The following is a 27,658-nucleotide window of genomic DNA, read 5'->3' as shown; positions in this document are numbered from 1 at the left end:
TTGAACTGATGTATTTTGTGAAAAATTGAATTTCTTTGTTTACATTAAGCACGACTCTAATTAGGAGCTAAGGTAAGATGTTGGGAAATATCGGGGGGTTGTTCAAGATACACTGCATGGAAGATCTTATGTGTGCTGAACTAGAACAAATAACGTAAGCAACTGCTACAGCACATGAAACAGAAAAAATACTTGACAACCAGATTGGGAAACTCAAACCAATTGAGAAGTTCTGTATCGTTAATAGCCCTGTTACAGACTAAAATTGGTCGAATAAATTAGAAAAAAATTTAGATGAGGCTACGAGAATATTTGCTTTCACGATTTCGCCAATAAGGACCGAATATGTTGAAGATAAATTTTTCTGAAGGGGATTAGCATCAAGTCTAATCAAGAAAGAAAAAATCATCACATTTGATAACAACCTAACAACGGATTCGAGTCCACAATGCCAATTATTACAAACTAATATTTCAACAGCCAAAAACGCAACAAGTAAAACAATGTCGGATCACACAATTGCAGAACATACAGTGCAAAATGTCGATGGGAAGGAAAGCCAATTGCAAGCGAAATTGCATTTAGACAAAGTATTGTATGTGACAAGCAAAGTTCCAACAGAAGAACACTAAAACAACTCACATTTATTGTTGCCTAGAAATATAGAAAACATTGGAGGAAGTCTAAAAGGAAGATAGGGGGGGGGGTTCTAATTCTGAGACCCAAATAAGAAATTTACTAAAACTTTCATTTCTAAGAAAAAACTAATATCCCAAATTTATTATAAAATCAAATTATTCTACAGAATCACTGCAAATATTGACCCGTTTGCTAAACAGATGTGCCGTGGGCTGCATCGGAGGCGAGGGCGGCCTAAAATTAAACAAAAACAGTATATTGTCGGCGTAAGAATGTCATACGATCAATCTTAAAAGAACATTCACACGAGAAAATTCAATTGGGTGAGTTTTATAGTAAAATCGTCCACGTAAGACCAACCAACCTTGGATATTCCTACAATATAAGTCCAAGTTTATTTGAGCCAAGATGACAAATAATCTCTGGCTGACAATTTTGTTTCTTTCGAAATTCGAGACTATTACTGTTTTTAATTTTTGCTTGTAAGATTTAACAAACCTGCAGCTATATATTCAGGAAGTTATAAATAGGCGTTTCTAATGTTCTGTTGTTTTGTTTAATTGTAAATAAGTAATGGGCCACCTTCTAGACAAGAAATTCACATCGGGCTGGAAATCTTATTTGAAACAGAGTCAATTAACCACAAATTACATCTCAAAACCATGGTGTGAAGCTCAGCTCCAGGAGAAACTCGACCTGGGTTGACTTTCATGTTAATGATCTCGTTGAGTTGATCATCATTGATACTGTTGAATATAGGCTAATTTTCATAAACAAACAGGCGTGTGAGGAGAATGAGAAGGAAGCTGGGAGTAACAGAGAATCAAATTCAAATCAGTCTGCGCAAAGTAGCAGAATGTACAGCTTAAAAGCTTGCTTCAGTATTGTATCCCCCCTTAGAGGTTTCCCAAAAAGCAGCCCCTTTACAAACACCAAAACAAACATGGTGGCTCCTACTCTAAGAAATTCTCACGCCATACTGTTACAAGAAATACGTCAACAAGTCATGAATTAAACACTTACAACTTGGGCACGGAGCTGCTGACTGACTTGCTTTTCCATGTCGAGTTGTTTCTCCTTATCAGTGAGCTGACGTTTTATCTAAAACAAAACACGGTTACTTAAATATTATCAGCTGTGGCATTTAATATTATTTTCCATAGTGCATTTGCGATAACTGATATTGATTATTTATTCAATTATATCTCAAAATTCCTTTAAAGTCTTCTCATACATTAAGTTGAACAATTTTCAGCAGATAAACTTCGGTGAAAATATTGTCGGACATATTTTTGACACTTCGGACAAACAAATTTATGGCCAAATGTTGACCAGTCATTTAGATGTTTAAAGCAAAGCCACGCCAGGTCATTGGCCCATCATATTTTAAAGACTGTGATTGAACTCTTGAGAACTTTTCAAGAAACTCTGTGTACTAAAAATCTGATAAGCTTAAGAAACTTTCAGTACTGATCTTTATGTGACGGCGAACTTTTGATAGACAATGAGCGTGTCAATGTCACTGTTTCGACTAATCATTCTATTATCTTGGAAGTACATCTGTTTACAAAAATAGTGCAGACTTATGGGTGTTTAAAGGCTTTAACCTTTCGTTTCGTTTGGTTTTCTAATGGAAAAAAACTGATTCAGAGATCACTTAATTTCTTTTGCTTCAGTAAATTTACATTGCGCATGCACAGTTTATACAAAAAATTGCAGCGTGAAAAACTTTCGGACAACTCTTAATTTCATACATAAAATCTTCGGTTAAATCTTTGCACTTTACGTAAGCAGTAAAATTATTCTTATAGTTAGTAATTCAACAATTTCGTACTCTTTAACAGTAATTTAGTTATTTCAATTATAATTTTTAACTGTAATTTACTTGCATACCTTAAACTAAAGAATTAATAAAAATTCGTTTGAGCCTGGGATAAAAGCAAGTAGTAAGTACCTCGTCCAGCTGGTCGACAAGCGGCGTCCCAACGCTTCTTTGCGGTGACGTTGGTGAATTATCACCCTACAAAAACAAACAGGAAGGTTTTGCTTCTTTTTAAAACAAAAACCACTATTAAAAACGATAGAAGGTTCTTTTTTCAAGCACTGGGGGAGGGGGCACATCTGGTAGAAAAGCAAACTTTCTTTATACCAGCAAAGAAGATAGGCCTAGGAATTCAGGCCTTTTCAATATAGAGAAAACGCATTTAGGTACCCGAACTAAACGAGAAAGGATGGGTGAACAAAGTTTCTTCTTCTGCTTTGCCACTATCTTTATGTAAAAACCATCCTTGGAAAATGGTGAATCACACACTTCATAGTGAAATTAGATATGAAACTTGGGAGTTACGGCGAAATACACTCTGGTTGATTATTCTCCCCTTTTAAAGAGGAATATTCATTAACTTAAACGGGTTAATTATTCTTCATTTGAAGCAACTAGCTATTTTCAAAGTTCATATTGAAACATATTAAACACATTTGGGAAGCGCCTTTAAGATCATTTTTTCAATACATGCTGAATTCTCGTTTTTTCAAAAATTAGTCACGCAATTTTCAGTGCCAATCATCTTCAAAGTTTTAAAACATTTATCTCCCTTAAATAACGCGGTACAAAGCTGAAATGCGACGTAGAACGCTACCTTAAAACGTTTGAACGTTGCTAAAGTGAAAGTGTGATTAATTGCCTGTCCTGAAGCTCATTTGAGTTATTAGTGAGTGGTTAGTATGAAGAAGTTAGGCGTGCCAATAATAACAATGCTTTAAGTGCATCTGATCCCACTAAGACCAGAACAGACAGTTGCTTGCCACATTCAATGCCTCCTTAAGATAAGAGTCCAGCATCATATCATAACAATAAAAGTTTAAATCTTTACATTTACTGAATATTTTATTTATCAGACTGATAATTCAACATTCTTATAATTTAACATTACTCAATACTCTGACTATTAATGTTATATCAAAGTTGGAAAAAAAGGTAATATTGTTTTATCATATAGTTATATAAAAGCAATTTAGAATAAATTTGTGGGTGGGGCATAAGGTTTCCACGGGGTTTGTTGCAACATTGCATAAACTGCCAGATTTACGGGCACAAGAGAAAATACCCGAGCAAAGTGCACAACTACTTACCCAATACAGGCCTACCCAATATCACAGATAAATTTATTTAGTTATTTAGTATTTATCACAGATTAAGTTATTCAATATCTTTAACTGCTATCTTGAACTAACAAGCATTTTGTTTAAGATATTTAGAATGAAAAACCATAAAAGATCAAGGATTTGTTTCAAAATTTTTACAATAAGCTGGACAACATTTGGGAGTAATCTTTTTCTTCTTTCAGTTTGTTCTTTTTAAAGGAAATCATTTTCTTAAAAGCAGCTTTAAAGCTTTAGATATCACACAGAGGGGGAAAATACCTGAATGGCTTCATCTATCTCTTTTTCTATCCGTTCTGATTTAGTGAGACCAGCTAATTCTAATTCCTGGAAAGATTAAAATTCTCAGTTAGCACGTTTTTACGCCCAATGCACTGTTAGTGTGACATGCACTTAAGTCAAAGGAGAAGGCAGGAAAAAACCAGGTGCGTGTAAGATTTTTGCACTAGAGGCAAGATAAACTACATTGGGTTAGTTTACAGGCAGCGTTGAAACAGGAAGCCGCTGATAAAAAAATTTAAATATTTGAAATAAAATCTGATGGAAAAAAGCAGGGTTAAAAGCTGCGTGCTATCAAGTGCAACTGTTGGAAATCAAAAGAAGGCTAGCCTGAAAGTGAGGCTATCCTCGAAGTCAAAGCAAAAAATTTGCCACTATGAAAATGCAAACGAAAGCCAGCTCGAATGCATGAGAATCATCAAACAGTTTACTCAGTAGATGCTCTTCAGAAGAAATCATTCTCTCGAAAGCGTGTCAAGCCCGTGTTTTATGTTATGGGAACTGGTTAATCATTGGTTTTTTTATCTAATAAAATTGTTCTTCAATCATAAGCGAAAAAATGCTGTGGCAAAAGTGCTTACCAAACGAGGATAATGAAACAGTGACTCGCTGATGTTATCTTGCCCACTTAGAGTAACAAATAACAATGTTACGAATGTTCTGACCTAAACTACCCTCAATGTGGTCTGATACTCGTAGTTAACACTCTGCGGTAAATTTTCGGTTGAACTAGCACAAGAAGATTTTAGTTTCGATTAGTTCATTTACAAAGCAACAGCCAGGAATGAATCAAAAGCATTAACAATACCCGTCAAGCAGTCTGGAAAAAATATCCAGGGAGCGATATTTTGGGGGCCTTTTGATAGCAAAGGTTCTTTGGCGTCGAATACTGATCTGAAAATTTGAGTCTTAGGACTGGTAACAGTTGTTTTTCTACGCACAGGGCCAAGAAATAGGTAAAAGTGTCAATAACTTAGGGCATAAATTCGACAAGGATAACATCTGGTATATAATTGGATTATATAAACTTAACTGAAAAATTTTTTGCCTGTAGGAATTGAAGCATTTACTCTGACAAAACCACAGTATGAAAATGTGAATTCAATAAATCGCATTTAAAGGCTGGTTCTACTTCCGCAGGTCAAAGTCTTAAACTTAAAAGGGTCAAGAATGAAAACTAGTAATGATGGATTTCATCAAAAGTGGTTACTAGGAAAGGTAACTGAAGCGACATGTTCTGGGGAAACCTTCGGAAGTTCAGCCTTGAAATGTTGAATTTAATGGTTTCCATTTCAGCAGTGCTCTCCTCCAATCAAATCCTCTCACCCAATCCATATTTCGTTTCCTAATAAATTAATGATCATTCTATCTCTCCGCGGCTGTTTACATTTGTATGCAATGTGAATGAAGGCAAATGCAAAACATATCTCGCCAGATGCTATCAATCAAATCCCCCATAACATCTCCAAAGATTCTTCCTTATAATTTTTTCCAAAAATGGTCAATCGACTGCCTGTTTCCAATAACTTCATAAATGAAATTAGGTCCATTAAATAACCATAAGCATACCATTTTCCCTTTTTATTTGATCTCGAAGTCTCTTTCAAAGATTTTCATCATTTGGTCATGCTACTTAGTTCAAAAATTAAGTCTGGTAAACGGGCCTTACGATTTGAAAACTTAGTTGATTCAATGGAAACTTTCAAGGTTAGTGACGAAATGTAGGTATCAAGGATTTTCTTTCTATGCTTGTACTTCCGTCGCGTGAGCAAGAGAAACAAGCCATGAAAACATCACAGACGAAACTATCCCTACAGTTTTTATTCACGTTCTGCAACGTGGGGTTAGTACAAGAAGCTCTGGCTTTAGTCAACATGAGGGGGAGTGGAGTGGCTGTACTGTTTTTCTGGGTTTTCGCAAAGTAACTGATTTAAGCGACATGTGAGCAGCAAAACTTTAAAAACAAAAAAACAAAAACAACAAAAGTTCAGAGAATGCAAGACTTTAGGATGCCTTCCATTAGGGCATGTTCTGCCATAAGTTTTAATTATTTGTCAAATATGTCAAGAAAAATGTTCTTTTCCCACCTTCGACCTTTGCTCAGCAACGACCAACTTATCGGCAGCACCCTTATATTTTTGCTGTAGCTAGAAAAAAAAAGAAAAGAAAAACCAATCAAAATTTTGACGAATCATGTTGAAACACGACGCGAACAATACGAGATGTCGTTATTTAAAGCATTGTTAAAAATGTAATTAAGTTGAAAATCCAGAACAGAGTACATGTTAACAATAAATTACATAAATAAAAAAATCGTGAATTAGACATGAAATAGATAAAACTGGTTCCGATTTTTGAAAAATTACCTGATCCAGCTCTAGCCGTTTTTTCTCAAGCTGTTCTTCAAGCTAAAATAAAACGTAACCATAAGGAAAAATGTGGATTTGAAACAATAAATTCTGCCAAAAACTAACAAATTAACCACAATTTCTATTCCTGGAAAATTAAACTTATTAAAGCAAGCTCTTCTCAACGTTTTCTGAAATCAAACAGCCCTCCAAAGAACTGTCTTGAAAGGACGAGTTCCAAAAGAATGGAACTAGTTATGGTTGAAAGACCCTGAACGAAGTTCCGGTTAAAGAACCCTGGACAGAGTTCCGACTGGAGGATTCAGGGCAGAATTATGGTGGAAAGGCTTTGGTTGCAGCTTTGCGCTTTTCAAGCTCGCATACTCTAATGGCCTAACCACTCCCGATATTAAATTACTTAAAATTTTCTCACAAAAGCCTAAACGGCGCCATAAATTCATCACAAGGTAGGATACGGTCACCACCAACAAGGTGATTTTATAATCAAATTCTTCAAACTTGACCAAAACAGCTCTTAAAAAAAGAAAACTCGTCATTTCCTGGCTACCTGCAATACTAGAAACTATATCGATATGTATACAAGGAAATTTTGAAAAATAGTTGTGATGGAGAGAAATAAGATCTCGTCTGGTAAATACTGCTAAAATACGAAGTATAAAAGTGTTTTCCTTCTTTAGAATACAACAACTGATTACAATACAAAATGCTAAATATGAAACAAAGGATAAAGGTTTGATTAGATAACAAAAAAGATATAAAAGAAGAAAATAATCTACCTCTTGAATAGACGAATTCAATTTGCTGGAGGTGTTCTTTTCCTTTTCGAAGTCGTCCTTCAGCACCTCAAGTTCGGATTTTAATTTTTCTGAGTCCTGCACAAGAGCGAAAAGTCATCATCAACAGCTCAAGTTGCGAAAATCAAATGAAACAACAAATAAGCTTTAGATCTTTAATTTATATTGAACTAATTAAACATATTGCAGGAGTTTCTTTGACTCATGCCGATCCTGTTGCTAGCCATGTTAAATCAAAACAACAAATAGATATGCTATTTGCGATTATGGGACATAATCGAGTGCCATAGCCTAGGCTTTGTGGACGCTTGGAAGGTGCCGTCATCTTTTACTTACCGGTTAAAAGCAATGTTTGGAAATTTTCTAAGTGTAACTAACAAAAGCAAATGCCACTCGAGGGAGAAGCAAGGAAAGTGACTTTGCAGCCATCAAGACCATAAGCAACTTTCGTCTTTGGTCGTCAATCTTTGCCGAATCAGTATTACGGCCGATGCTTACCGGAACACAGACCGATAACATTCAACGTTTAAAGATTGAAAATAAATATTGTTAAGTAACTTGACAACCGACATAATAATAATCAATCAATAATCAATATAACACAAAAGTCAAAGCAAATATATCAGGAACTTGAAAAATTAGCAACTTTGTAAGCGAATTCGTAGAAATAAAGAGGAATTTATAATGCTATTAGGCCCATTTACATTTGCAAGCTCGAAGGAAACATCTTATTTCAAAGTGCACGGCAAAATATACAAACATAAGAACGTTATTGGTTGACATAAAGGAAAATTGCTACTGAGTGATCGGGGGAGGGATCTGCAAGCGGAAATTCTTGTGCGGGGGTGTTTATGTGCAGTGTGGGGGTTTAATGTGGAGTGTGGGTGATGTGCAGTTTGTATGTCTACGTGCAGGAAGGGCGTTTAGCGTTTGAGTGCAAGTGAGGCGATTATGTGTAACTAGTGCATTTACAAGCACGTGGCGATTACGTGCAAGTAAGGCGTTTACAGGTCCATGCACAATTTCAAGTTTGCAAAGTATCGGTATTCTCTCATACCTTGCCTCCAAAAGGTGTGGATCATATTTACATAGAAAACAACTCAGGTCACAAAACATAGTGCGAAAGAAATGTGACACAATACCGAAGTTGATAGAACGACAAAGTATAACGACAACTGCAGCCTTTTGAGTGACTGTTGGTCAGTGACTTGGAATGTGTCTTACAAATTAATTGCATACTCACTACTGATTCAACGTCGACAACAACTCTATCCCGTTCCTCGCGCAGATCATCCAGCAATTCAGCATTTTCTAGCCTCAGTTTCTGTGGGACAGACGAAGACGGAGATGGGGGTGACTGTGCATGCATGTTTTGATCATGACGTAGCGGTTAGCTGGGGTTAGCGATCAAAATCAAATGCTAAATACACTTTAGACTACACACAACCTTTAAAGAATTCTGTCAAATGTGGTGAATGATACATTTAGGATTATGAACTATCAAATACAGCTTACTAATACAAGCCGCCCTCGATAAGAAGACGCTTTTTCGAAGTAAAATATAAAAGTCACACTTGACTGTAAGCTGTCCTTAAACAGGAGCCCAACGGTTTAGCCCTTCACACTACCATCAATTTGGGACCTTGCGAGAGCATTGTGGCATACTTAGGCCTGTAATTCTGCAAACTGGGTAAATAAGGTTGAGCAACAATCAAATTTTTGAATTTTGTAAATGAAATGCTTTCGGGGAAAAACAGAAGCCACCTTTGAATCGAAAAAAAATTGAATCCGGCGCTTCTATTCAAGAAAATATGGTAAGAAAAATGATTTTCGTAGGATTTTTAATACATTAATCAGCATTGGTAAAAATTACGGCGGCGTCGCTGACGGCGGGTGAGATTTGGGACGCTTACTTGGTGGAAATCTTCCTTGGTCGATAATACATACCAAGAAATCGAAAGTAGTACCATTTACTAGAGTATTAGCTACCATTTTGATGGAACAGTGAACACCCTTGCATTGTCTGTGACATTAATTGCAATGTGGCACAGAAAGCTGCATCATGTATTGGGGGGGGGGGGGGGATTGTTTGAGTTTTTCGGGTTAGGAAATAACAGCGACGAGGTTTCTTCTCAGAATAATTTATTCTTTTGAATGTTCAGTCGACTTTAAATACGGTTTAACCCTTTAATTGTAATAGCAGAGTTTTTACCCATAAATCGACAGAAAATCTCAGCCTTTCAAGCCTATTATCAATTGCATATGAAATAATGAAATAGACGGCGTTTGAGCGCTAATCTAAAAAATGTATTGATTATAGCAAAAAGGATTAGTTTACGCGATCACAGTAGGAGCTTTTCCATTGATGGAGTTAGCTGGGTTAGTGGTTAGTATGTACGTTGAAGTGTAAGGAAAGTTGACAAGATTTGAGGCTAGACAAACCCCTTGCCAAGAAAACAACCAGGGTCAACGCAAATTTACCGCCCAGGCGTGGATTATAAATTGATATTGAGGCTGAAAGATTAGAAGCTTGAGCATACAAGAGAAGGATCGAACAGCAGACAAAGATCCATGATATGGAGGTCTATGCCTCGCAATTTAAGGTTACAGGTTATCAGCTGGGTAGTTAGTTCCTGTGTAGCATATAACCAGATATATGACATCTTCTTAATATTGCAAATATAAACGCAGCCTAGCAGTGAGTCAAGAAGGAAAACAAGGAGAAAGCGTCAAACGGCTGTTGTATACCATCTTAAATAAATTGGGTCAATGGATTCCAAAATGGATGCATATTAATCTTTTCCACGTGCATCGAAGCTTCTCTGCCTGTTTACCGCTCGCATTCCAAACAACAAGATAGCCAGAACATCTATAGTCACTTGTGACCAGGCAATATTTTCAGGCCAGGAGGAGGGAGAGGGGGGGAGGGGGGGAGGGGGGGGGGGGCTGAGCTGACCTCAAAACATCGAATCATTTCAAGAAATCGAGAATATTAAAAACATTGCAAAAGTATATGGCATCTGTATTTATATTAGTTTTTGCATCCATCACTTGAGTATTTATTCTTTAAACAATTTTACTTTGTAGTAGGCTTGAATTAGATTTAATTCTGTAGCTATTTTATACGCCTACTTTAAATAAATAGATAACAATAATAATTGTATTGGTAATTGCATCCATCTCTGTGTTGCAATATAAAATTGTCAGGCCTATTCCTGGCAGAAAAGTTTGACGAAGCAGCCTTTTGTTATCCATCGATTGTTATTCGCAAGATTCATCTTTAAATTGCTGTTGAAGCAACAAAGTGACTGCCTTTCACTGCGATCACATACATTCCTTCAGTTCAATGTTACAATGATAAAATATAAACATTAACTCACTGCAATTATTTTGTCCTTCTCTTTATCGCTCTTTCCAGAGACATTTTCTGCATCCTTAACTGCATTAAGTTTCTCTTGCAGTTTCTTCATTTCTTTGTCTATGGCCTGCTTCCCTTCGTTAAGCTTTGTGATCTCCTCTTCCTTCGATTTGAACGAATCTGAAATTTGGCCTAACTTATCCAGAAGCTCCTTCTTCTCACCCTCTAATTTTTTTAAATTCTCCTCCGCAGCTGCAAATTTGCTTCTGAGCTCATCAGGACTTTCAGCCTAAAAGGAATTTGCGAATCAAGGAAGTGTCAAAAACCACCTAAATCTTAATTTCATTCCGTTTCTAAATAGATTTACTTAGTTTATGGTGAAGTATATTAATATCTGTGTCGCTTGCCCTTCGGAGGCAACGAGTAACACAATACCGCTTCCTTATTTGATTTCAATCACCAGAGGTGAAGGTGAAGTGGTAAGAATTTGAAGGCTAACTGCAAATTAAGTATCATGAAAGTCCACCGCCCGTAAAGAATGAATTAACTGGCATTTGAATTATTGAAAATTTTAAAGATTCATGGCAACCCTTGACAACCTGGGCAGTTGGTCATTAGGGGAACACGAATCTTTTACCAGCTGTGAAAATTTGAGCTTTTCTTAAACAGTAAACGGTAGAGGCATCTCCAGAGGAAGAGCTCCATCAGTCTAAAACTCTTTGCAAACTCTGAAATAATTCTTTGTTCCTCCGGGCGAGATCAATTCAAAAAAGCCATGGGAATATATATTAGTTCAACGGTATTATAAAACTTCCTTCACAAAATCACCATAAATATTTTTGAAATATTTTTCAATCGTTGTACAAATGTTTTGTAAACAATCTAAGCAGTTCATCCATTTAAACAAATCAACAAAACGTTAACAAAGAACTGAAAACATTATGGATACAATACAGTTTACAAAAAAGACGAAAGATTTTTAAACACATTGATATAAATACTTCATTCGATACAAGGTGATGCAAAACAAGTCGAATTAACATCTTAAAAACATATTTCAGCAATCTTTCCCTATGAAAGCATAGCTCAGAAGGAAACACATTTGATTCCGTGGGTGGTTGAGACTTGTTTCTTTGAAATACGCAGCCTGTTTGTGTTGCAACAATGACGCTGTTTACAGTCATTCAATGTGTATGTGGCAAAGGGCAGAGTGAGATGTTATAAAATGTTACCGTCAACATTCAAGCGTTATAAATCAACCACATTTAAGGGTATGAAAAGACATATGAAAGCAGACACGGCACAGCCAGTGCAGTCATCTAAATGGGATGAATGAACAAATTAATGGATGAAATGGGTTAAGGGAATAAATGAACGAACGAACGAATGAATGAATGAATGATTGAATGAATGAATGAACAATTGGAAGAATGAATAATTTAATGAATGAAAAATTGAATGATGATTCCATTATAGGTGTATGGATGAACAAATCTGTTAAATGCCAATGAAACAATGGATGGATGGATAGAGGATTTAGTTTGTTAGTAAGCTAGATAGTTATAGAATAAATTTCAAAACTAGAGCTCTGAAAACACGAGAAGATTCTTTTCAAGACGGGGAGGAGGCGTGATTTGCGTTTAAAAAGAAACGAATGAAAACATTGAGTAACTCGACCCTTGAAAGGGATGAGCCATTTATGGATGCTATAACGCATCATTATGAATGCGACCGAATGAAATAAATCGAAGCAAGGACATTCTAAGGCCAGCGTCAAAAACTGACTGGCCTATCTCTGCACCAACCTTTTTACGAAACGCTTTGCTTAAAGCATGGCGTATACTTTTCTTTTTCTTAGGAGATGCGCTTCCACTTGTATCTAAAGATTCCTAAAATGCATTAAGAACGGTTATACGCAAGGGCTAGACAATACAAAATTCTCTTTAAGCTTGCGACTCTCGAAGATGCGTTAGTATTAGTACTGTAGGTTGCAACAGCTTGTTGCTGTGAGAATGGAGTGCATGTGTATTTGTGAATTGGTGCGTGTGCATGCGTTATAACGAGTTGCGAATTAGTATAAGAACGTCCTCTTGGGTGCATAATCATAGGACAAATTACAGGTTTCTAAATCTAAAGGAGTGCAGGCTTATTGACACTAAAAATCCAAGAGACAACACTCAACATGAAAAACAAATACAAGGGATATGAAAAACATGAAAAACAAATACAACAGTTTCTTGATTTCTGTTTAAATTTGTGTCTCAATTTCTGTGTAAGGAAGTCGACAATAACAAAATACAGAGAAGAGTGCAAAGGCTGGACAATTTGAACAGGCTCTTACAGCAATAGTGCCTATTATTACCTAGAAGAAAACATTAACTGCTACAGCTACACAAACTAAACATGGCTTTGTCCTAGACTCTACTTAGCAATAACATGTGCGATTGAAATACGCACGATGAACAGTAGCATTATTCGAACAACAAAAAAGAGAGTATCTGGCGATAAAGCTTTGCATTTCTTTGATAACTCACCTGAGATAGGCCAATACTATCCTCACTGTGCCCATGTTCGTTTACCTCTTCTAATAAATGAATCCTATTCTTGGCCTATAAATAAGCAACACATTAGCCATATTTCCGTCATGTCATTTATGACCGAAGATTACTTATAAAAACAGGTTAAGTAGGCTTCAAATTTGTTTACTTTTGCCAGAAAAAGTGATTTAAAGAGGTCGACAAAAAAACTGGCAGAATATAATGCACGATTTCGGGAGATGGTAATGATTTGATTGGTCAATAAAGATACCGAGAAATGAAGAAGTGACGGCAAATTGGGTGGAACCACGGCATTTTGGAAAGCTCTATGGTGATCGAAAATAAGGTTATTTACCTCTTCAAGCTCTGACTCAAGCTCGTGTTTAGCTTTCTTCTCTGAATCTAGCTCTGCCTGGATATTGCTCAAGTCTTTTTCAAGCTGGAATTAAAGGCAACAAAGCTTAGATGAACTGATACCAATAGCCAAAATTTGTATGGTACAAATACCAGCAGATTTTCTTTATCTTGAATCAACATTTCAGAGAAGGTGTACAAGACAGCAATTGACAATTGAGGTGTTGATAGAGTTGAGGCAAAAATTCGCAACACAGAAGGCGTTATAAATTCTTTTGCAACATCAAGCAAAAAACAGGAAGAATTCTTAATAGGAGACTGTACGCAAAACGGGCTAGAGCACCAATTGGAAAGGATCATCTATTTACCTGTGACTTGTCGTCATTATTCTTTATCTCTTCTTCAAGTCTTTTTACTTTCTCGGATACCTGCGGACAGAAAGAAAATCCTTACACCCTTCTCGGACACCCGATTTAGGAGCCTTTATCAGTTATGAGAAGAAAATACACAGAATCTATCTGTAAAAGACCAACCTCCCTCTGTAGGATCCATGGGGAAGGAAATCTTGAATTACTATTTCTAATAATGACGATGGCAGTTCTTATGTGGATAATATTTCCCAAAGAAAATACCTTAATGCTATTATCTACAAGAAGGATCACAAAAATTATTTCATAATTATTTCTTGGGATATTTTCACTTTAAAGTAATGAAAACAAACATTGTCAGGGTCTCTTCCGTTTGGGCATCGAATGAATGTTCAAAGGTATCAAATGAACATATGAACTTAAATGCAATTAAGAGACGCGTGCTAATTTCATAAAAATGACGTCATACCTGTTTCATTTCCAATTCTTTTGATTCTAACTTGCTTTCGTAGCTGGAGACACGTGACTCGACGCTAACCTGTAGCTCCTTGAGCATTCCCTCCTAAGATGGATAACAACAGAACCATCAAAATGATGGCGCAAAAGAAGCTTTCAAATTGTTTATTTCTATCTATGGCAGACATGTTGGTGTTTATTGTCATTTTAATTTGAGAGTACAAAAAGCATTCAGAATTAACTAAAAGTGATTCATACAAACTCCAACATTCATAGAATGCAAAAAGGCAGAGGATTATTTAATTATTGACAAGCAAGATTCATACAACATTAAAAAGTTGGACATTAAAAGAAGTGAAAGGCTAGCATTTATATAAAGTATTTAAAGACATATTTCTAAAAGTAGTATCATGGCTGAACTGAACATTAAGCCATAATACCAATTTAGTTTTTCTCTGCACCGAGGATACTTTTGCCAAGTGACTAAAAAAGCAGAGCAAAACAACACTTGTCAAAATTCTAATCGACATGTATCTCATATGACAGAACTGTGAAACGCACCGTTTGCTCAAGAATGCCTTTGTAGTATTGGGCTTGTACATTCGCACTCTTGTTTTCTTCTGCAGATTGTTTTAGCTGTTCCTTCTCTCCAGAAACCTCTTCAAGATTTTTTTCTAAAGTTGATTTCTAAAAACAATCATAAATATTCAAGACTTGATAAAAACACAAGGAAATTGAGCAACAAAGCATGATAGAATTGGCTACAACTGTGATCAAATAGCTCGAGCATTCTGTGGTCGAGTAATACTACATCACAAACATGCCACTTTCATGCTACTTTATTTAAACATAAGCCACTTCACAAAAATCTTGTTTTCCGCAGAAAGAAGGATAATATGTAAAAACCAATATGCCTTCCATTTTCCAATATATTTCTATTTTCAGATAACAGTTTCCTTACATTAAAAACAAGTTGAGAATCCTGCGGAAGGCTGACCAAGTCAAAAAATTATGTATTCCTAATACATAAAGGAAATGGGATGATAAAGCATAGGCATAATAAAGAACGATTAGATAAAAATATCAAGCCTCACCTCTTTCATTAAATCTGCCAATTTACTTTCAAGACTTTTATTGCTTTGCGCTAAATTTTCGTTTTCATTCTTCAATTTTTTGACGCTCTTGGAGCCACTGTCCGAATCACTGTCCGAGTCACTGCCTGAGCTGCTACTTGATCCAGAATCACGTGACTATGAAAAATGTTGATACAAATCAACAAAACAAGTTCAAGTGCAATCGATAACTGAGTTGTGTCTGGGATGGAGCTATGAACGCATTACTTGCTTCTTCCATTAAAGACTCGTTGCTAACAATGGGCCTTTGCGAGCGTGGCGACGGTCCAAACAATGGCAGTAATTGATTTTAGACAGTCTAAAAATGCATTATGGGATGCTTACGTAGCGCAATGGCTCATTGTTAGCAATGAGTCTTTAAGTAGGATTGAAGTGGTAATCATCAACCTTAATATTGACTTTACGCTCAATACTGATCAGAAGAATTCTCAATAATATTGTTATTAAGAATTATTGGTAAATTCAGTACAGTTTTTAAATCCTGTTAATATTTCTATTGGCAACACTGTTACTAAAACACTATAACAAAAAATTTTGGTAAATTTACAACAATCATTATCGAAAATACATAACCTATTACAATTTTTTACGCAAACACTAGAAATAATACTATAGTAAAAAATTAGGTAAATTTACTGCTATTATCATCAATATCATCTAGCCCGCTACTCTTTCTAATAGCATTTCTATCACTTATACTATTATAAAGAAATTGGATAAATTTACAACTATTATTTTACTTTTCCAAATACCATTACTTTCAAAAAGTTTGAATCAAGAATATAGTATACTATTATCAAGAAAAATTTACGATCATTAGTTATTGAAGTAAACCTTTGGCGCAGTCAAATACAAAAAGTGTAACTTATACTACTTATATTAAGAAATTATCCTACGAAGTAGTGATAATTAAATAACAAGCCTAGCAAGTTTCATTTAACCTGTCATACTTTTCAACCAATTGTAACTTTGAATACTCACCCTTTTTTTCTTATCAGATTTTAAAAACTCTTCTTCGAAGGATGAAAGGACATCTGGAAGAGGCTGGGAACAAGCGAGAAATAATATCAGAGTGTGTCATTTACAAGGTAATTTAGAATCAAAAGAATGATTTCTATATGACTAAATATGTAATGTGACGTTTTTCTTGGAATCATGTATATAAAATAACTCCACTGCTAAGGACAACATTTTTTTGATACATGTCTTATCCTTTTACTTGATACAGATTATTAGAAAATTGACAATGAAAAATTCGAGCAAATCCTACCTTATCTTTTTCGAGCTTTATCTCCGGGCGAATTTTCTTCAACATTTTCTGCAGGAAGAAGGCAGCTCTTAGTATATTCTTCTCATAAACATCTTCACTGTTTCAGCAGAAATACTTATATGGAGTTAAATAACTGGAATGGTTCTCCAAACAGCAGTGAAACGTACTCTTCTCCAAACATACTCACTCAATGAAACGATATATAAAAATGCGTAATGAGCAAAAATTAAGACATCCATCTACAAAATCGACGTACAACACGCTGAACGTACAAATCATTGATTATCTATAAAAGCTATATATATATATTTAGCCATGCTGCTTAAAGGATAACATCTCCATGTGACACTAAACCTGTAGCCTTTCTTTAGATCGAAAGTTATTCTCGTTAACTTACAAATACTCTTTCTTGGTTCTCGTTCAGCTTTTTCTTGCAGTTAGCTTCAGTTGTTGACAAAGCATCCATTGCTTTCCAATTCTTTTCTCGCAAATCCTGGAAATCAAATATAACCCATTACTGGATACTGCCTTGAGTCAAAGGATACAGAGAAAATTATAGTTCTCTACCAAGATACATCAAACTCTAGGTTAGATGCGAGTAATATGAAGTAATGTATACGAATTAGAGGTCCTAGCCAAACGTATAAAAAAGATTATGAAATATTCCAGCTGTCAGTCTTGCAGAATATAAAAAATAATCATACTTTTCATCATACCCATAAAAAAACCATCCGCCTTTTATGGCAAAAATGTAAAAAACGACCAGGTGATAACTATTTACATCATTTTATATATACTGAATAAGCCTTAAGTACCGCAAAATCAAAAAAGCACGGAAGAGCGAAAACATATCACACGAAAGTGCTTTTCGTCCGACACTCGTCAGAGTATCAAGGTCGGTTAATGTCCAAAAATAAGCAGAAAATACATCCCGATGCCGATCGACTTACATTATTCTTACTTTTTGACATCTCGACAACTTCTTCCATTTTCTTGTTTTCTTTTTTCTGCTCTGCAATGGCCTCTTCCTGGTTCTGCAATTTCTCCTGCAATGTTTTCACATTTTCGTCCTTTTCGTGCTTTTCCTGTTCCAGCACCTTGGCGAGTCTTTCAAGCTCCTCCTTTGTTGACTTGACATCTTCTTTGAGTTCCGATATCACTTTATCTTTTTCTGTTATTCTGGAAACAAACATAATTTAAATGTGAATGGCGAAAAGTAAGATACAGCTTATATCCTATTGAAAAATCAATTTAGGAAATAGCAGTACCTTAGCAATTTTGTGTAAAGATAGGACGAATTCCATTCTTTCTAGCAGTTCATTCTTTCTCCCGGAAAATAAATTCGAAATACATTTCTATGAAAACTATTCTTAGTTTTACTTAGCAGAAGAGGCTACAACACTGACGACTACCAGAATTAAAGAGTTAGCTAAGTAGCTTGAGAGAGATATCTAAGGTGCAAGGTCGTGTTTTAAAACACAATGCAAGAGGTATTTGCCGGATGTCCAAAAGAACTGATCGCGTTTTTTAAAAAAAAGCATGGCATGATGATTGAATATTATCTAAAAAAAGGCTTAGTAATTTGAAACAGATAGCTGAGAATCGACAGAACAGACTGTGACTTCAAGATGAATTAAACTAATACTTCCCCCGGGAATTTATTTATCACTGGCAAACACTGCGTAGATCTACATAGTGTAATGTTGTGATTTATGCACATATTAATTTACCACTACATTAATTAGAATAATTAGCTAATTAGAGAACCATGCTGTAAGAATGCACGCTTTGATATATGTTCTGTTACGTTCCTACGAAGAAATGAATTTTGAACATCGAAATCCACGTAGAATTAGAAGGCAAGTAAAAGGATGTGGACAAAAAATTTATGATCGTTAGATTAAATTGTAGTATTTGTGAACATTAATTTCTTGCTACCAACATTTTTGTAATCATTAGAATTTAGACAACTGGACTTTAAATTCAAGCTAGGGGGAGATGTAATGTTGTGATTTATGCATATATTAATTTACCATTGCATTAATTAGAATAATTAGCTGATTAGAGAACCATGCTGTAAGAATGTACGCTTTGATATATGCTTTGTTACGTTCCTACTAAACGTACATTTTCTTGTGTACTACCTGCGACACAGAACATAATACATAGGATAAAACACTTACTTTTGTATGCTCAAAGACATATAAGGCGTGATTTTATACTGATCGTTCTTTGTTTCGCAAAGGAAATTCGGGTGCTTTTTAGAAGCGATAATTTCATAAAACTCACAGTTGCATGTGCTCCTGTTGTGAAACACCTGAATCTGCCACATCTCCATTTGACTGCTGTTTTTCAACAATAATAATCTCATCCCTTTTCAGTTTTTCCTGTAGCTCAATTTTCTCATCAGCCAATTTCTGTAAAGAAATAGTTCAGGTTATATAAGCTTTTAAAACAAAAAGAGCAGTCACAAAACATTACCCAAAAGTTTCTGCAAAGTAAAACATTTTAGACAGATGATGAGAGCATTCAATTATTTTGTTACCTTCAAGAGTTCAGAATTCTTTGCTTCAGTTTCTTCAAAGTGCTTTACTTTATCTACAGCAGTTTTAAGGGCAGATTTCACATTTTCAAGTTCTTCTTCAGTTTGAACCAATTTCAGTTCGTGCTCTTTACCACCAGAAGTTTCCTTTGCGGCATGATTTAACTTCTCAACCAAATCCTGTCTGGATTTTTCGGTCTCTCCTAAATTCTTATGAGCCTGATGAAGTTTATCTGATAGATTCTTGTTTTCAGCTTCAGATCGTTCCAGCTGCTTGCTAACTTCAGCCAGCCTGCTCGAGTACACGGCTTCAGAATCACCCTACCAAAAAGGAAAGGAAAAAACCTGATATAAGACACTTTACTACGAAACTGCATCAACTAGCAAAGAGCGCCTCTAGAAGCCTTGTCCAACAATCTCAAGCAGCTTGAAACCAACCTAGCCCTTTAGCTGAAAGTATTTCTCAATAATTATGAGTGGCTTTCTTCTGATCTACAACAATCTATTTGAACTTCAAAGAGGAGCCAGTTTACCAAGTAGGGACATACAGCAAAATGCTATAAAAAGTTCAGAATTTTTTTTATTAGCACACATTGGGAAACCTTAGATGGCCTACCTTTGAGTGCTGCAAGTTTTTCACTTCACTTTCAAGAGCCTTAAGCTTTTCTTCATAATGTTTCTGCTGTTGGTGATAATTTTGAAGATTGGCACGTGTAGATTCAAGATCTGCTCTTAAAGCTGCTGACGTTTGCAACAATGCATTTTTCTCATCAGTCCTAGGAATAACGCAAAATGCAAACAATTGAGGTCATTTGATCCCTCTAGACAGCATCTTTTAATCAAACCTCAAGAACCGAATGATTCTTCTACAATAAATCCAACAATAGCTATATCCTCTCTACCGATTATCATCAAACAAAGAAAATTTCTAGAGCTTGACAATTCTTGGCACGTTGCTGTAAGTTGCTTCTAACGTTTCTCTAAGATTACAGTAAATAAGATCTCGATATTCTATTTTGTGTATGACCATAAATACTCTAAAAATCTTTTCTGTTTTTTTGAAAATGGACTTTGCTCAGCAGCTTTCAGCTTTTATTCTGATGTAGCATCATATGACCACAAAGGAAGGTAAGACGTAATACTGATTTTAGGCTTAAACATTCGCAGCAATATGCATTCAAATAAACAGCAAACATTTTGAATGTTGTTAGAAAGTCCTGGAAGTAAGTTGGTAATAATTAAAAAAAAATTTTTAAATGTTCCGTGAAAATTTCTAACAATGCCACAAAGGCAGTTATCCACTTCTACAACGGTTCCAAAATACTTGAGAACGGAACACAGTAAGAAAGGCCTTTTAAAACAAATATATGTCTATAAACAGAACAAGAGGGAGAAAATTAAATCTTTACTTACAACTGTTTGATTCGGAGTGAAGCATTGTTGTATAATGAACTTTCCTGCAGTAGGAAAGAGAAATTAGCACAATGCAAATAGAACGTCCACTTACATCTTTTTGAAAAATCTAAATCGGAAGTTTGCTTAAAAGACACATTCCCAAGGATGATATCCTTAATTCCATTTACCCTGACAGTAATTTTTTCTTTAATTAGATTTTTCTTAATTGCTCACAAAAATACATGAATACGAATCAGCCTGAATTTTGAAGCTCGCATCATGATACTTACCCCAACGCAAGTTCTTTCCTAAAGCATTGCACAAGGGATCTTCTAAAAATCATTGCCCGTTGCAAAACCAGTGTCTTAATTGAAAGATTTTGTCATACCTTTCGTAACACCTCTTCATCTGACAAAAAGCTTTAGAGACAGAAATTTTATGCTGGTTGTTCGGCAACAAGAATTTAAATAAACAATCTTAGCAACTGTTATTTGATTTACCTCTTGCAACCTTGTTAGTTCAACCGCTGGTGTTTGGTCCAGTAACTCTTTCATCTTTTGCAATTGTCCTTGAGAATTCTGCATCTCACGTAAATGGTTTTCTTGAGTAGCTTCCATTCTTTTTTGCAAAGCCTGGATTTCATTAGCCTTAAACAAAAGAAAATTTTAAATCAACAGGTCATTATCTTTACGTAAATTTTATCAAATTTTCATGACATTCTACTAGTCCAAAATATATTGCAAAACTACAATTATTTAACTAGCTAAAAGTAAAAATTTAGTTGATGAAGACAAATTTCTAGAAAGTAGTAGGATCTCTGACACGAATACCTTTTTAATTAACTCATTATTGAGTCACAGAAATTCCTGGCCCTAGGCCAACAATAATCAGTGCTGGTTGCAAGCATTTAAACAGGCAGGCAACCACTTGCTCTCTTCACTTCCATCTAGTTGGCAATTTCATGATTCAAAAGTCGTTATCTTTAAGCTTTAATAAAGCTTTAGAAAAAAGAAATGTAATGTTTTGTTAAAATTATCAACTTTAAGCCAAAGGGTGTTCGAGGACCATCCTTTGATCACGAAATTTCCAATGGGACACAAAAAATGCAGAAATTTCTTTCCAAGACTATGAAGTGAACGCATTTCAAGATAAACATGCAAAAATCCAAGGGGTGGTCGCAAAAAGTAAACACAATATTTGGGAGTTTTTGATGATGTATCTGGAAGACTTTCCTATCACCATCAACAACACTTTCTCTTCAGTGTTTGAAATTAACAGAGCTGTAATTCAAGGGGTCCCTCACATCAAGCGAATTGGCACCTTCATACCTGCTGTGATATTTTTTGGTTAGCTTGTGTCTGGAATCTCTGCAGCTGAGTCTTCTCTTGTTGAACCTCTTGCCTATAAGCAATACAATGTCTACACATTACGATTCTAAGATGGACTTATTTGCTAACAATAAATAAATATCTCCCAAAATTATAATATTAATACTTTCTCTGAAAAACTTTATATTAATTATGGTAAAACAATAAATAAATTCAACAAGCTAACAATTATCTTGGAATTACAAGCAGCATACATTTTCATGAGACAGAATTTTGATTTTTAATGTTTGAGTTGCCATTCTCTCGATGCTTTTTCTGGCAGCATGAGCTATTGAAAAAAATGAAATGGGTCTTCAAATTACCTCAGCTCTTTGTTTTTATGTGCAGCTGAAAGAGACGTCTTCTTCTCTGCAAAAAATAAGATTTAAGCATTAGGAAGAGGAAGAGAATGTTCATGTTTCATAAAAAATAAAGATACTAATGTATATATATAATAAATAATTAAACAAATAAATTATAAAAAATGATGTTGTTATAACAGAATTCTATTTAATACAGACAGTCAATTTCTCACACTGCGTTACACTTAGTAATGTTGTCATATAGTGGCTGAAATTTTCAAGAAAAATGGTGCTACCCTAAAATCTTGCAAATGGTACATATATTTCACAAGGCAGCTGAAGGGTAGTGACATTCTTTAGAAAAAAATATGCAATTGAATCTTATGAGCTATATACATATTATGCTGATATGAAAAAGAAACTTTAAGGGCCTCTCCAGCCAAAAAAAAATTTGTTTTACTGACTAAAAAGTTAGCATCTGGAGCGTGTATTATGGCAAAGTTGTTGTTTTTGCAAAACAACAATTAGTTTAGAAGTTATAAGGCTTTAAAGTTGTACCTTTCTGAGAAAAAAACGACAAAAGCCGAATCAGTTTGGTGACATTCTGACGTCACAATGTGCGGCTCTCATTCGCCATGAATTTCGTATGTCTTCCACCGAGTCGTGAAGGAGTCATAGTCATGCGTTGATAACTACATCTAAATCTACAGCAGGAGCTTTTTAGGATCCAAAAATAATAAGTCTGCGGGTCGGAATGTGTCCATGCTGTGTCAAGACTTTGTTTTGATCACCTGTACAGGCCAACAAAGCTATGGCTTCCTGTTCCAGCTCTTCCCTCACGTATAATTAATCGAAATTGACACTACAATTGTTCTCTAGAACAACTTCGATGAACAATGGTGATGAAACTCCAGAAACGATGAACAAGGCTTCAGAATTGGTGTCTGAAATGCTCAAACTAAAGGCCGGTCGAACAGAACTGAGAGTACAATCAATTTGCGAATCGCCATCGTTCAATTCGGTTTGAGGCGAGACTAACAAAATGCACAGTGACGTCAAAATTGCACAGTGTCACCAAACTGAAAAGTTTTTGTCGGTTTTATAATTCAATTCAATTATCGAAATGCAAGAGCTTATACCTCACAAACTGTAAAAAATATCAAAAACAAATAACGAATTCGTGATCAGCAGGTTAAACTCCTTTAGATAAGCCAATGAAATGCAAGTGCAAAATTTGGCTGGAGAGGCCTTTAAAGCAGCAACTAAGACATAGCTGCTGTTCAAAAATTAGTTTAGCTAACCTACCTTCACTGAGCTGTAGCTCAAGATCATTCACTCTTTTCTTTAGCTCATCCATTGGATCAGCTTTCTGATTTGGCTTTAGAAAGAGAAAACATGAATTGAGTGGAACGTAGAACATACACTCCTTTAACCTATCACTTAAAAGTTTGAAATGTCCTCAGAAGAACTTTCAGCATAGCTGATCAGACTAATATTTAACTGATTAAAATGTCAAATTGTTTACACTTAAAGGTAATGTGTCCATATAACACTTAATGATATTATAGGCAGACAAGTAAATAGGAAACCAGGACCCTCAGCCTGTCTTGTGTATAGAATTTCACAGTATCATCTGTCAAATAGAAATGCTTGAAAACATAAATGTAAACATAAATGAACAGAATTATAAACATAAATGAAAAATGGAGCATCAGGTGTTTACAAGCAAATCCATGCTGCTCAACAAAACAAAAGCAATGCAACCATAAATATGATAGGCAAACACAATTCTTTACTTGAGCTCAATGCATTATTGTTTATTGAATAACCTGACACAAAAAACTGCTAAATAAGAAGCTATATAACATAAAAACCTTTTGCCACTGTTGTAACTCATTCTGCTTGTCTAGCAAAGTATCAATCAACTTTTGAACATCATCATTAGTAAGTTGAGCCTTCTCAACATCATTTGCAATCCTCTTTACAGTGGAATCTCCACCAGCTAGAATACAAGATATATCATAACATTTTTCATGCTGTTTGTGGTTCTTAACTCAGACAATACTCTGGGTTACTTATACTAGTCATAGTTGAGAAGATATTATCAAATTTCTTGGTGGATACTTTTTCAAGATCCTGCCCTTATCAACAGATTGTGGCAGATTTGGGTTTCACCATTGGAATATTAGTTCATAGCAAGTCCCCAACAGGAATAATTGTATAGGGTAAGGCTTTTTATATAGTATATAAATCAAAGTCAACACATGTGACTTGGCAGAATCAATGAAAATAGACAGATTGGTACAAGTCACATGTAAAAGGCTAGGCCATATGATTGGTAAGAACTATTCTATTCTTTATTTAAAGTACCCTTCAAGTGTAGGCTCCCAAGGTAGGCCATATGATTGGTAAGAACATCCCCTTTTTTATTTCCAAGATTCCTATTTCCAAAAATAGCTTCACTTCAAAGTTTTTCAAATTTTCTTATTCAACAGCTGGTCCTTTCTTAAAGTTTATTATTTTTCAGTGCAAATGTTTTGTGTTCAGGATGACAGAGGCTCCTTTCAAACTGCTCTGTATTTGTTTTACTCACTGAGTATTGATTCTGCTATGCAATAACCTGGAGAAGAACAAGAAATATAGCTCTCCTTAAACGGCCAGGCCTGTTGATACACAGTCAGACATTTGCAGCAAGAATATTTGTCTTGTTTATTTGACTTTCAGGGTTGCAATTTAGAGTTGCCATGTATGCCATTGCTGTTCATCTTATTTAAACAGCCTGATCCAACATTACTCTTACTTTTTAATTGAAGATGAGCATACCTGTGACCTGAGGTTTTGCCTTCTTGCTCTTGGCTTTCTTCTGGGAAACAGGGGCTTCAGTTTGTTTTTGTTCTTGCAATACAAGTAGTTCTTTTGGAATTTCTTCAACTGCTTGCTGTAAGAAGGCAGATTCAGGGACGGTCTCTAACTCTCCAACCTCTTGAACAGCTTCAACCACTTCTTCAACTGCCTCAACAATTTTTTCTTCAACAGGGACTATCGGTTTTTGGTTAGAACTGTCATCGGCTACCTTTTGCTTCTTCTTCTTCTCTTTTCCTTTTGTTTTCTTTGGAGCTTTTGAAATATCCTGTAAAAATCAGATATGACTAAAACATAGCAATCTTGAAATCAAATAGAAATTTAATCAATTTTTACATTGGTTACTGCCTACTGCCCTTGCAGGCACTCTTGGAAGTTTTTTGTGTAGGCTAATAATTGCCATAAAACAAAAAGGTGGTTGGCCAGCAAGAGACTCAACATATTAGCTTCGGTACAAAGACAAATATTTTCAAACCAATTTCTTTTCTATTCAGCTGAGGGTTCATATTGCTAATGAAACCATAACAATTTAACCTTTGCTTTTCAAACTATTAAATTTTCAGCACCCACATTCATTCTAATCTCATTTGTTTACAACAAATTGAGAATAATGACATAAAGAAACCTAACAATGTTTAGACAGATCCACCCATTTAGGTCCAATGCATACATGCTACTTTGCTTTCATATACAGGGGATCAAAGTGATTCTGTTTTGGATTTGAATTCACAATGCTTCACTAGCAACACAATATACACATTTGAACAAATTTAAAATGGAGCAAAATTAAAAAAATTAATAATGATTGTGAACTCAAAAAATCATTTTAAAAATTCAAAGATTTTCAAAGAGATTCTTTTCAAAGTTTTTTAAAAAAAGAATCTTGCAAATCATGTATTTGAAGTATAAAAAATGTTTGTTCTATTCTCCCTTGCCTTTAAATTATTAGAAGAAGCAGTGTCATAATCCGTCACTTTCTCTTTTTTGTGATCAGAAATTTTTGCATCTTTAAGGTACAGGCACTTATATTCAGTGAAGAAATTGCATAAATGTTAGCAAGTGATGCTGAATTTTTTAGGGCATGTCTATATAAATATTAATATAAATAATGCCACACCCAGTTTCAAGTGTGCTGCCTCAATTATGCCTAATGACATTACCTATATTTCCACATTGAATAAAAGAGACATGAAAAAAGATACTTGATACATGATCTTTAGGAGATACTGAGGAGACAATTTCTGACCATTTTGTGAAAAACAGACAATATACTTTGAAACAACCATATGAGCAACACTTGAAAACTTCCATTGGTAAACAGTTGATATGTTTAAGATTTTGAATAGTGATACTTTAACATGTGCAAATTCAGTTAAACAGATAATCCTAACAAAGTCATATTTTCTATAGACAGTCATTTTTAGTTCACAGTAATCCCATGACCATATTCCATTAAGGGATTCTGTTTCTAGGATTATTCACACCATGTGACTTTGTTTTAGTCATAGGAATCATAGTAATACAAATTGAACTTTATCTGCCATTTAGGTTTGAAAAATGCACCAAGTGATTTCTTGTCAAAATGTGTTGCGTTGAATTTGTTACACGAAGACAAGATCAGACGTGTTTTGGTTTTACGACATGTGGTCTTTTAGTAGTTTTTGGATAGTTTTCAATACACTACACAATCTTAAAACGACTATAAGGGTTTGAAAGACGTTTTAGTACTACTGCAAATTGCCCTTCTATCTTTTGGGATGTCAGAATTAGGGCGGCGTAAACGAACACAAAAATAAATGGGGAATGCACTTCAACCTCTGTCCAGTGTGTTGCTCAATTCCTATGCTCCTTTAGATAGAGTACACGTATCATTGTCAATATAGCCCACCTTAACGACCTCCTTACGAGATAATGGTTTCTGAAACAATAAAAACAATTATTATGAGATCACCTCCGTTTCAATCTTAGGAATTTCAATCTCTGTAAGCTGTTCGAGAACAATTTCCTCGTTCATCATGTCTTCACTTGGGCCTAACTCTTCTGTGGCCTCAGGCTCGTCCTTTCTCTCTTGGGCTTTTACTGATTTCTCCTTTTTGATTTTCTGCCATTTCTTCTTTGATTTTGATGGTTTTGCTGCTGTTGAATTAAGTGACTGGATCAAAGCCTCTTGCTCTTTCTTTTGGGCTGCAATAACATCTTCAAATTTCTCTTCTTTGCTGACAAAGACAACTAGGCCAAAAAGCGAGGCAACCGCTATGACCACAATTGCCAACACGACATATAACCCGTTGTTCCCAATAACTTCAATCATTGTGCTCAGCAAACTGGTTGATATTCTTAGCGAAAGTCCTTATTACTTTATCTGGATATCCCGTGCTAGAGCAAAATCATCAAGCCTTCTCGGAACAGCTTCTACTTGACGTGCAACCCTTCCAACAACATAGATGTCTATCATTCTATCGATCACAAAA

General features: G+C 35.3%; 1 protein-coding gene across 4 annotated transcripts; it reads right to left on the bottom strand.

Annotated features, from left to right (window-relative positions):
• On the bottom strand, window positions 1-27,658 carry LOC135686739 (uncharacterized). Of its 4 annotated transcripts, XM_065203046.2 has the most exons (31): window positions 27,139-27,657; window positions 25,149-25,455; window positions 24,200-24,327; window positions 23,631-23,703; window positions 22,347-22,392; window positions 21,985-22,057; window positions 21,157-21,303; window positions 20,675-20,718; window positions 19,878-20,037; window positions 19,265-19,582; window positions 19,009-19,136; window positions 17,670-17,898; window positions 17,117-17,212; window positions 16,720-16,767; window positions 16,431-16,493; window positions 15,411-15,566; window positions 14,878-15,003; window positions 14,330-14,422; window positions 13,861-13,920; window positions 13,494-13,577; window positions 13,136-13,210; window positions 12,407-12,490; window positions 10,624-10,890; window positions 8,487-8,567; window positions 7,226-7,321; window positions 6,447-6,488; window positions 6,168-6,227; window positions 4,063-4,128; window positions 2,594-2,659; window positions 1,663-1,740; window positions 1-873 (listed from the first exon to the last, which is right to left on the bottom strand). In XM_065203046.2, the coding sequence occupies exons 1-31, from the start codon at window positions 27,496-27,498 to the stop codon at window positions 832-834; spliced, it is 3,696 nt and encodes a 1,231-aa protein (XP_065059118.2). In that variant the 5' UTR covers window positions 27,499-27,657; the 3' UTR covers window positions 1-831. The 4 variants fall into 4 exon arrangements, with proteins under 4 accessions (XP_065059118.2, XP_065059133.2, XP_065059125.2 ...); XM_065203061.2 differs by lacking the exon at window positions 8,487-8,567 and having other exon boundaries at window positions 27,139-27,658; XM_065203053.2 differs by lacking the exon at window positions 4,063-4,128.

The sequence above is a fragment of the Rhopilema esculentum genome, chromosome 10 (genome assembly GCF_057945365.1).
Source record: "Rhopilema esculentum isolate cy_ngs chromosome 10, ASM5794536v1, whole genome shotgun sequence".
NCBI classification, from domain to species: Eukaryota; Metazoa; Cnidaria; class Scyphozoa; order Rhizostomeae; family Rhizostomatidae; genus Rhopilema; species Rhopilema esculentum.
Note: the sequence above shows the minus strand (reverse complement) of the source record. Positions and strands in the feature narration are given on the sequence as shown.

What these genes read in the sequence shown, in the direction of transcription:
- LOC135686739 (XM_065203046.2), bottom strand. Translation starts at nt 27,498, where the DNA reads ATGATTGAAGTTATTGGGAACAACGGGTTATATGTCGTGTTGGCAATT. An exon ending in AACTAACAAGGTTGCAAGAG is followed by an intron (nt 20,719 to 21,156) that starts GTAAATCAAATA and finishes TTCCTACTGCAG; the next exon opens with GAAAGTTCATTATACAACAA. An exon ending in AGAATTCTGAACTCTTGAAG is followed by an intron (nt 19,137 to 19,264) that starts GTAACAAAATAA and finishes ATTTCTTTACAG; the next exon opens with AAATTGGCTGATGAGAAAAT.